The sequence below is a fragment of the Entelurus aequoreus genome, linkage group LG03 (genome assembly GCF_033978785.1).
Source record: "Entelurus aequoreus isolate RoL-2023_Sb linkage group LG03, RoL_Eaeq_v1.1, whole genome shotgun sequence".
Taxonomy (NCBI): domain Eukaryota; kingdom Metazoa; phylum Chordata; class Actinopteri; order Syngnathiformes; family Syngnathidae; genus Entelurus; species Entelurus aequoreus.
The window spans coordinates 65839126-65849945 of record NC_084733.1 but is presented as its reverse complement, the minus strand read 5'-3'; the positions used below and the strand labels follow the sequence as shown (position 1 = coordinate 65849945).

Here is a 10820-nt window from a genome sequence, read left to right as displayed (position 1 = left end):
AGGAGTTGGACAACCTCATCTCTAGTGTCCCACACAGCGACAAACTCTTTGTTCTGGGAGATTTCAACGCCCGAGTTGGCACAGACAGTCAAACCCAAGAAGGCACTATAGGCAATCAGGGCCTATATAATTGCATAGCTCACAATTTAATCATCACCAACACAATCTTTTGCCAGGCTAATCACAACAAAACCACCTGGATGCACCCAAGGTCAAAACATTGGCATCTGATAGATTACATCATAACCAGAATGGAGGACAGAAGTGATGTCAAAGTACCAAAGGCTATGTGCGGCGCTGAGTGCTGGACAGATCACAGACTTGTCATCTCCAAACTTGACTTGCAGATGGCTGCCAAACGCCGACCACAAGGGAAGAAAACCCTGAAGCGCATCAATGTGTCAAAACTCAAGAATGAGGAAAAAAGCCACTCAACTTGCCGATGACCTCCATACAAAGCTCAACGACTTGAACTTTGAGGATAACTCTAGAAGATAACTGGGCAAAGTTCAGAGACACCATCTATGCTTCATCGCTCGAGATTCTTGGTCCAACAGAACATAAACACCACGATTGGTTTGATGAGAACCATGAGTAAATTAGCGCCATCTTGAAGGAAAAGAACAGCCTTCATCAAGCCTACATCCAAGATCCACAGTCATCATCTAAGAAAGACGCGTTTTTAAACACCAAACAAATTTACGGAATAAGCAAAACAAATGGCTCAAGGACAAAGCAGCAGAAATTCAGAGATTTGCAGACATGAACGACACCAAACGCTTCTAGTCTCTGAAAGCAGTCTATGATCCTCAAGCTTCTAGAACATCACCTCTTCTGAGTTCTGATGGCTCACCACTGATCACCGACCGTGAGCAGATTCTCGAAAGATGGGCAGAACATTTTGAAATCATCCTCAATCGGCCATTATCCATAAATGACAAGGCTATAAATTGGCTTACACAAGTACATGGATATTGAACCCACTATGCAAGAGATTGTAAAGGCTATCAAACAGCTTTCCTGTGGAAGATTTCCCGGTTCAGATGCTATCCCAGCCAAAATCTACAAAGCTGAAGGAGAATCACTGAAACAGAAACTTCAAGAGCAGTTTGTGTCCTTCTGGAGTCAGGGTTCTCTACCTCAGGAATACAAATATGCATCCATTGTGCACTTGTACAAGAGAAAGGGTAACCGACAGGACTGCAACAACCACAGAGGCATATCCCTCCTTTGTATAACGGGCAAGATCTTGGCAAGAATCCTGTGGAATCGTTTGATCGTGCATCTGGAAGATGGTTTATTGCCAGAGAGTCAGTGTGGTTTTCGGGCTGGAAGAGGAACTGTTGACATGTTCTTTGTGTGAGAAAAGTGTGAAGAGCAGAACCAAGATCTGTACACAACCTTTGTAGACCTGACCAAGGCCTTTGACACTGTGAGCAGGGCTGCTTTGTGGAAGATAATGGCAACGTTTGGATGCCCAAAGCACTTCACAAAGATGGTTCGCCAGTTTCATGAAGGCATGATGGCCAGGGTCCTTGACGATGGAGAAGCATCCAAAGACTTCCCTGTGAGCAACGGAGTTAACCAGGGCTGTGTGTTAGCCCCTACCCTGTTTAGCATGATGTGTTCTGCAATGCTGACAGAAGCATTTGCTACAAAGAATACAGGGGTGTGCCTCAGATATCTAACTGATGGCAAGCTCTTCAACCTTTGGCCACTCAAGGTTGTTACAAAGGTCAAGCAAACTCTTTGCAGATGACTGCACCCTGAATTCAACTACTGAACCAGATATGCAACACAGTGTCAACCAGTTCTCAAAGGCTTGTGACAACTTCACCTTAACAATAAGCACACAGAAGACGGAAGTCCTCCATCAACCCGCACCAAGTAATCAGTATGTTGAACCTTCAATTCAGGTCAAAGGAGAAAACCTCAAAGCGGTAGACAAGTTTACATACCTGGTAAGTACCCTGTCTCATGTGGTACACATCGACGATGAAGTAGACTGCAGGATTGCAAAAGCCATCGCAGCATTTGGTAGGCTAAGAAGTAATGTATGGAGTCGTTGTGGCATCAGGCTCGAAACGAAAATATGTGTTTACAGGGCAGTAGTGATAACAACTTTACTGTACGCCTGTGAAACGTTGACATTTTATACCAGACATGCCAGGAAACTGAACCACTTCCACATGACTTGCTTGTGCAAGCTGATGAACATCCGCTGGCAAGACAAAGTGCCAGACACTGAAGTTCTTTCTCGTGCTAAGCTACCATCAATATACGTTCTTCTTCAGCGCTCTCAAGCCCGTTGGACTGGTCATGTCTACAGAATGCCGGATACAAGGATACCCAAACAACTTCTGTACAGGGAACTGTCTTGTGGCACCAGGTCTGTAGGCGGGCAGCGCAAACGCTTTAAGGACTGCTTTAAAGCTAACCTTAAGACGCTCAACATCAACACAGAGACATGGTAGGAGCTGGCAGACGATCGTTCTGTATGGCGTACGGCGATCTCGGTTGGTACCAGAAATGCTGAAAACACTCGCATTGAAGCATGCAAGAGGAAACGTAAGCTCCGGAAGCTGAGAGTGTCAAGTACCTCCGCTCCAACTGGTACAATTTGATTGATTGATTGAAACTTTTATTAGTTGATTGCACAGTGAAGTACATATTCCGTACAATTGACCACTAAATGGTAACACCCGAATAAGTTTTTCAACTTGTTTAAGTCGGGGTCCACGTTAATCAATTAATGGTAAGTGATTTCAAGTGTCCTATATGTGGCAGATACTTCCGAGCAAGGATTGGCCTGACAAGTCATCTGAGGAGACATCAACCACAATCAACTACTTAGATGTCCAGCTGCTCATCAACGACCACAATGGAGGAACATCATCTTGAATTCCTAAAACTATTAAGTAATCGAAAGCAGGAAATGTTGGTAACGTTGTACGATCTGTTGCTGAAAATTTCAATACTTTTCTTTCGTTTGTGTATTTCCAAAGCGTAATGAGCCTTTATTGTGAAGGCGTAACCGGAAATGACCACGTGACCACTACTAGCTGAGCAGTTTAACGATCGGCGGCTGCTCTTCGTGCGTCGCTTTCACACTGCGCGCACACTTTTAGTTAAAATGAGCTCCATAGGGACCGGGGTGAGTATTTGTCTCTTTCAGGCTCTCTACTTTAGACACAACAGAATGGTTTTGTCTCACCTCTTCGAAAATGGTCCGTTCAAATGTGTTAGTGGTGTCCATTCATCTAGCTAGCCAGCTAGCTAGCATGCTGAGTCACAGTGAGGCCGGCTAGCACATTGATGCTAATCAGAAACTGAAAGCTACTTTGTTGTGTATAACCTAATGTAGTTGAGTGAACAAATGTATTATTTCAATCTATTTTGTTTGATTTAATTCTGGTAAAAACGTTTCAGCACTGTAGGAAGAAAACAGGACTCACACCGGGGCTGGGCGATACGGCTGAAAACTATCACGATATCGTAAATTGTTGATATTTTTATTACCTGTGGAAAATATATTTTATTTCAGATATAACCGTCCTGTGATTATGATCTCTCAGCTACCAAGGCAGGACGGAAATGTCAACACAAGCATGGAAAATATAAAATCACATTCATGCTTAAAGGCCTACTGAAATGAATTTTTTTTATTTAAACGGGGATAGCAGATCTATTCTATGTGTCATACTTGATCATTTCGCGATATTGCCATATTTTTGCTGAAAGGATTTAGTATAGAACAACGACGATAAAGATTGCAACTTTTGGTATCTGATAAAAAAAAGGCTTGCACCTACCGGAAGTAGCGTGACGTAGTCAGTTGAACATATACGCAAAGTTCCCTATTGTTTACAATGATGGCCGCATGAAGTGAGAGAGATTCGGACCGAGAAAGCGACAATTTCCCCATTAATTTGAGCGAGGATGAAAGATTTGTGGATGAGTAAAGTGCAAGTGAAGGACTAGTGGGGAGTTGAAGCTATTCAGATAGGGAAGATGCTGTGAGAGCCGAGGGTGACCTGATATTCAGCTGGGAATGACTACAACAGTAAATAAACACAAGACATATATATACTCTATTAGCCACAACACAACCAGGCTTATATTTAATATGCCACAAATTAATCCTGCATAAAAACACCTGCGTGTTTGTTATGCTAGCTCCTAGCTCCTCTGCTAGCTCCTAGCTCCATAGAACACGCCAATACAATTCAAACACCTGATCAACACACACAATCACTCAGCCCAAAAGACCGTTTACCTAACCCAAGGTTCATAAAGCTTATATATTTTTAAAAAGTTACGTACGTGACGCGCACATACGGTCAAGTTATCGAATGTTTAGCAGCCAAGGCTGCATACTCACGGTACCTGATATTCAGCTGGGAATGACTACAACAGTAAATAAACACAAGACATATATATACTCTATTAGCCACAACACAACCAGGCTTATATTTAATATGCCACAAATTAATCCTGCATAATAACACCTGCGTGTTTGTTATGCTAGCTCCTAGCTCCTCTGCTAGCTCCTAGCTCCATAGAACACGCCAATACAATTCAAACACCTGATCAACACACACAATCACTCAGCCCAAAAGACCGTTCACCTAACCCAAGGTTCATAAAGCTTATATATTTTTAAAAAGTTAGTACGTGACGCGCACGTACGGTACGGTACGTGTTATGCTAGCTCCTAGCTCCTCTGCTAGCTCCTAGCTCCATAGAACACGCCAATACAATTCAAACACATGATCAACACACACAATCACTCAGCCCAAAAGACCGTTCACCTAACCCAAGGTTCATAAAGCTTATATATTTTAAAAAAGTTACGTACATACGCAAAAAAAAGCCAAAGCTGCATACTCACAGTAGCACGTCTGCGTCTTTGTCATCCAAATCAAAGTAATCCTGGTAAGAGTCTGTGTTGTCCCAGTTCTCTACAGGCGTCTGTGTATCCAAATCAAAAGTCCTCCTGGTTAGAGTCTCTGTTATCCGAGTTCTTCCATCTTGACTGCATCTTCCGGGAATGTAAACAAAGAAGCGCCGGCTGTGTACTGTTGTGGCTGACTACGTTCGAAAAATACGTCCATTTCGCACCGACAACTTTCTTCTTTGCTTGCTTGGCTTCCTTCTCCATAATGCAATGAACATGATTGAAACAGATTCACGAACACAGATGTCCAGAATACTGTGGAATTATGAAATGAAAACAGAGCTTTTTCGTATCGGCTTCAATGTGGAAGGCATACCCGTGTTCGCCGGGCTACGTCACGCGCATACGTCATCCGCAGAGGCGTTTCGAACCGGAAGTTTAGCGGCAAATTTAAAATGTCACTTTATAAGTTAACCCGGCCGTATTGGCATGTGTTATAATGTTAAGATTTCATCATTGATATATAAACTATCAGACTGCGTGGTCGGTAGTAGTGGGTTTCAGTAGGCCTTTAACAAGCTCTTAAAATGAAGGTGCAAAAATAAGTAACATGTAAGAAATGTTCAATAAAGTGTAAGATAAGTGCAGAGTGGGAAAATGTAAACATAGAAAAACCTGAGAAGAACTATTCTGCAGGTTTAGAGGCGGGAAGTTACAGTTGTGCTCTAAAGGGTGAGCGTGGCTAAGGTGGTGTGGTATTAGCGCTCTTGCCTTGCATCATTCACAGACCACATTGGTCTGACTACGGTCCTTTTGAAAAAAAAACAAAAAAACTGACAATTTCTTTGCTCTCTGTGGCACTCATTTTGACTTTCTCTTCTCGCCATATTGACATAATCAACTGCCAGACAACCAAACCTGCTAGTTGATACTGTTATCTGATTGGCTGTCAGCGTGTCACTTCCACTGATCAGCGATCTCTTCCTGCCTTTGTTCATGCAACCAACCTTGCTTCCCACCAAGAAGGGAACAAAATGATTAAATGTTTTATCGAACACATTTTTTGTTGATAGTGAATACGTGTCTATTGTGAAAAATACTGATATCGTTTTATCTCCCCGCCCAGAGTGCTTTTAAAAATATATTAATATCGATTATATGTCTGTCGGGCTATACATTGTGTACCCCTTTAAATTAAATTGATATCATGGTGCCGATAACAAAATACTGGTATCGGGACAACCCTAGGCCATCACAATATACATTGATATCGTTTTATTGCCCAGCGCTGTAAGGATTTTTTAAAAATTGTAATGTGTTACTGATATTACGTGTCTATTGTGATATAAATATATTGATATCGTTTTATCACCCAGCTCTATAGGCTTTAAAAAAAATATGTACTGTTTTGTTGATCTTATGTGTCTCACTACGATATATAATGATAGCATTTTATCGCCCAGCCTTATAAGGATTCTTAAAAAATGTGTAATGTGTTATTGATAGTACGTGTCGATTGTGGTATAAATATATTGATATCGTTTTATCACCCGGCTTTTTAATTTTTTTTAACGTGTCGTTTTATTGCCCAGCCCAAAAGGATTTAATGAAAAGTGGTCATGTTTTATTGATATTTGTGTTAATTGCGATATATATGTTTATATTGTTTGTTAATTGCGATATGTTGATATTGTTTGTTAATTAGATAGATAGATAGTACTTTATTGATTCCTTCAGGAGAGTTCCCTCAGGAAAATTTAAATTCCAGCAGTGTACAGAATTGAGATTGGAAAAAAAAAAGTTAATAATGGGAGTATAAATGGAAATAAAATAGAAACTATTACAATAAGAATAAAAATATAACAGTAACAATATATCAAGAGAAACTATGTATTGCACTGTTAATTGCACCGTTTTTTGTTGCAGATTATTTCAGTATTGTTATTGTTATTGTTTTGCATCTCCTGTCATCCTATTACCCCCCCTCCCCTCCAGAGAGGAGTTGTACAGTCTGTTGGCGTGTGGGACAAAGGAGTTTTTTAGTGTATTAGTCCTGCACTTGGGATGAAGCATTGAGAATTGCAATATATATGTTGATATTGTTTGTTAATTGTGATACATATGTTGATATTGTTTGTTAATTGCGATATATTTGTGGGGTATTGTTTGTTAATTGCGATATATATGTTGATATCGTTTGTTACTTGCGACATATATGTTGATATCGTTTGTTAATTGCGATATATGTGTTATTATATATGTTGATTTTGCACCGTCCGTAGCTTTCGTCGGTACAATCAAGCTGTTGTGGTTTTTTTAAGCTTAGAATTCCTGGCATAAGAGCCAAAACAATAACAAAGTGAATGAGTGGAATACGGAGGATGTAAACTTCCCGTGGGCATGTCTTCTAGTACGACCTGTCAGCGTCCACCTTCTCACCTGACGGCCGAGTCTTCCAGGTGGAGTACGCCATCAAGGCTGTGGAAAACAGCAGGTTGGTTGTTGCTGCGACTCCTCCCTGCTTTGATGCCCTCTTTAAGTGTGTGTGTGTCTGTGTGTCCAGCACAGCCATCGGAATCCGCTGTAAAGACGGTGTGGTGTTTGGTGTGGAGAAGCTGGTATTGTCCAAACTGTACGAGGAGGGCTCCAACAAGCGCATCTTCAACATTGACAGACACGTCGGCATGGTAACCACACACAGGAGGGGGCGGAACAGCAACAAGCTTGTAACCGTCTGACACCCCCCCAGGCAGTGGCGGGTCTCCTGGCTGATGCGCGTTCGTTGGCGGAAGTGGCCCGGGAGGAGGCGTCCAACTTCAGGTCCAACTACGGACACGACATTCCCCTCAAGGTAAGCCGTCGCAGAGTGGTAACGCCCACCACTCACGCCGCTTCCTGTTGCCACACAGCACCTGTCGGAGCGTGTGGCCATGTACGTGCACGCCTACACCCTGTACAGTGCCGTGCGACCCTTTGGCTGCAGGTGAGGCTTCCTGGTCACACCTGTTCCCTCCTGGTCACAACTGTTGCCACCTGGTCACACCTGTTGCCACCTGGTCACACCTGTTGTCGCCCACAGCTTCATCCTGGGCTCCCACGACAAAGACGACGGCCCGCAGCTCTACATGGTCGACCCTTCCGGCGTCTCTTATGTGAGTCCTGGACACACACATACACACACACACACACACACACACACACAATGGCGTGATGATGCTGAGAAGGTTTCGCTAGAGAGCTGATGTCATTTGATGTAACTTTTCTCTTGGCTGTCTGACCAAAGTGTACCTGTCAACTTACACAACCACCAACATCCTCATCTTTAACCTGCTCCATCTGTGTGTGTGTCACTTTAGGGCTACTGGGGGTGTGCCATCGGAAAAGCCAAACAAGCTGCCAAGACAGAAATTGAGAAATTACAGGTGACTGTGTGTGTTTATATTAAATGTATATATGTATGTACATATGTATGCATGTACAAACCCCGTTTCCATATGAGTTGGGAAATTGTGTTAGATGTAAATATAAACGGAATACAATGATTTGCAAATCCTTTTCAACCCATATTCAATTGAATGCACTACAAAGACAATATATTTGATGTTCAAACTCATAAACTTTATTTTTTTTTTGCAAATAATAACTTAGAATTTCATGGCTGCAACACGTGCCAAAGTAGTTGGGAAAGGGCATGTTCACCACTGTGTTACATCATCTTTTCTTTTAACAACACTCAAACGATTGGGAACTGAGGAAACTAATTGTTGAAGCTTTGAAAGTGGAATTCTTTCCCATTCTTGTTTTATGTAGAGCTTCAGTCGTTCAACAGTCCGGGGTCTCCGCTGTCGTATTTTACGCTTCATAATGCGCCACACATTTTCGATGGGAGACAGGTCTGGACTGCAGGCGGGCCAGGAAAGTACCCGCACTCTTTTTTATGAAGCCACGCTGTTGTAACACGTGCTGAATGTGGCTTGGCATTGTCTTGCTGAAATAAGCAGGGGCGTCCATGAAAAAGACGGCGCTTAGATGGCAGCATACAGGTAAAAGCCAGTAAATTAGAATGTTTTGAAAAACTTGATTTATTTCAGTAATTGCATTCAAAAGGTGTAACTTGTACATTATATTTATTCATTGCACACAGACTGATGCATTCAAATGTTTATTTCATTTAATTTTGATGATTTGAAGTGGCAACAAATGAAAATCCAAAATTCCGTGTGTCACAAAATTAGAATATTACTTAAGGCTAATACAAAAAAGGGATTTTTAGAAATGTTGGCCAACTGAAAAGTATGAAAATGAAAAATATGAGCATGTACAATACTCAATACTTGGTTGGAGCTCCTTTTGCCTCAATTACAGCATGGAGTCGATGAGTTTCTGGCACTGCTCAGGTGTTATGAGAGCCCAGGTTGCTCTGATAGTGGCCTTCAACTCTTCTGCGTTTTTGGGTCTGGCATTCTGCATCTTCCTTTTCACAATACCCCACAGATTTTCTATGGGGCTAAGGTCAGGGGAGTTGGCGGGCCAATTTAGAACAGAAATACCATGGTCCGTAAACCAGGCATGGGTAGATTTTGCGCTGTGTGCAGGCGCCAAGTCCTGTTGGAACTTGAAATCTCCATCTCCATAGAGCAGGTCAGCAGCAGGAAGCATGAAGTGCTCTAAAACTTGCTGGTAGACTGCTGCGTTGACCCTGGATCTCAGGAAACAGAGTGGACCGACACCAGCAGATGACATGGCACCCCAAACCATCACTGATGGTGGAAACTTTACACTAGACTTCAGGCAACGTGGATCCTGTGCCTCTCCTGTCTTCCTCCAGACTCTGGGACCTCGATTTCCAAAGGAAATGCAAAATTTGCTTTCGTCAGAAAACATGACTTTGGACCACTCAGCAGCAGTCCAGCTCTTTTTTCCAGGGTCAACGCAGCCGTCTACCAGCAAGTTTTAGAGCACTTCATGCTTCCTGCTGCTGACCTGCTCTATGGAGATGGAGATTTCAAGTTCCAACAGGACTTGGCGCCTGCACACAGCGCAAAATCTACCCGTGCCTGGTTTACGGACCATGGTATTTCTGTTCTAAATTGGCCCGCCAACTCCCCTGACCTTAGCCCCATAGAAAATCTGTGGGGTATTGTGAAAAGGAAGATGCAGAATACCAGACCCAAAAACGCAGAAGAGTTGAAGGCCACTATCAGAGCAACCTGGGCTCTCATAACACCTGAGCAGTGCCAGAAACTCATCGACTCCATGCCACGCCGCATTAACGCAGTAATTGAGGCAAAAGGAGCTCCAACCAAGTATTGAGTATTGTACATGCTCATATTTTTCATTTTCATACTTTTCAGTTGGCCAACATTTCTAAAAATCCCTTTTTTGTATTAGCCTTAAGTAATATTCTAATTTTGTGACACACGGAATTTTGGATTTTCATTTGTTGCCACTTCAAATCATCAAAATTAAATGAAATAAACATTTGAATGCATCAGTCTGTGTGCAATGAATAAATATAATGTACAAGTTACACCTTTTTAATGCAATTACTGAAATAAATCAAGTTTTTCAAAATATTCTAATTTACTGGCTTTTACCTGTATGTTGTTCCAAAACCTGTATGTACCATTTTAGCATTAATGGTGCCTTCACAGATGTGTAAGTTACCCATGCCTTGGGCACTAATGCACCCCCATACCATCACAGATGCTGGCTTTTGAACTTTGCGTCGATAACAGTCTGGATGGTTCGCTTCCCCTTTGGTCCGGATGACACAATGTCGAATATTTCCAAAAACAATTGGAAATGTGGACTCGTCAGACCACAGAACACTTTTCCACTTTGCATCAGTCCATCTTAGATGATCTCGGGCCCAGAGAAGCCGGCGGCGTTTCTGGATGTTGTTGATAAATGGTTTTCGCTT

The 10820-nt window shown here is 42.3% G+C and overlaps 1 protein-coding gene and 1 non-coding gene across 3 annotated transcripts in view; both read left to right on the top strand.

Annotated features, from left to right (window-relative positions):
- Window positions 1–2990: 2990 nt before the first annotated feature.
- The window catches only part of LOC133646752 (proteasome subunit alpha type-3), a 12540-nt gene continuing 4710 nt past the window's right edge, over window positions 2991–10820 (top strand). For both annotated transcript variants that reach the window (XM_062042487.1, XM_062042488.1), the window contains exons 1-7: window positions 2991–3154; window positions 7309–7391; window positions 7461–7584; window positions 7647–7748; window positions 7807–7880; window positions 7977–8049; window positions 8254–8319. In XM_062042487.1, coding sequence (XP_061898471.1) covers window positions 3134–3154; window positions 7309–7391; window positions 7461–7584; window positions 7647–7748; window positions 7807–7880; window positions 7977–8049; window positions 8254–8319 — 543 coding nt within the window. In that variant the 5' untranslated portion in view covers window positions 2991–3133. The remainder of the gene's footprint in view (window positions 3155–7308; window positions 7392–7460; window positions 7585–7646; window positions 7749–7806; window positions 7881–7976; window positions 8050–8253; window positions 8320–10820) is intronic.
- On the top strand, window positions 8100–8178 carry LOC133647540 (small nucleolar RNA SNORD53/SNORD92). Its single transcript, XR_009825722.1, has one exon. It is a non-coding gene; the product is annotated as a small nucleolar RNA SNORD53/SNORD92 (small nucleolar RNA).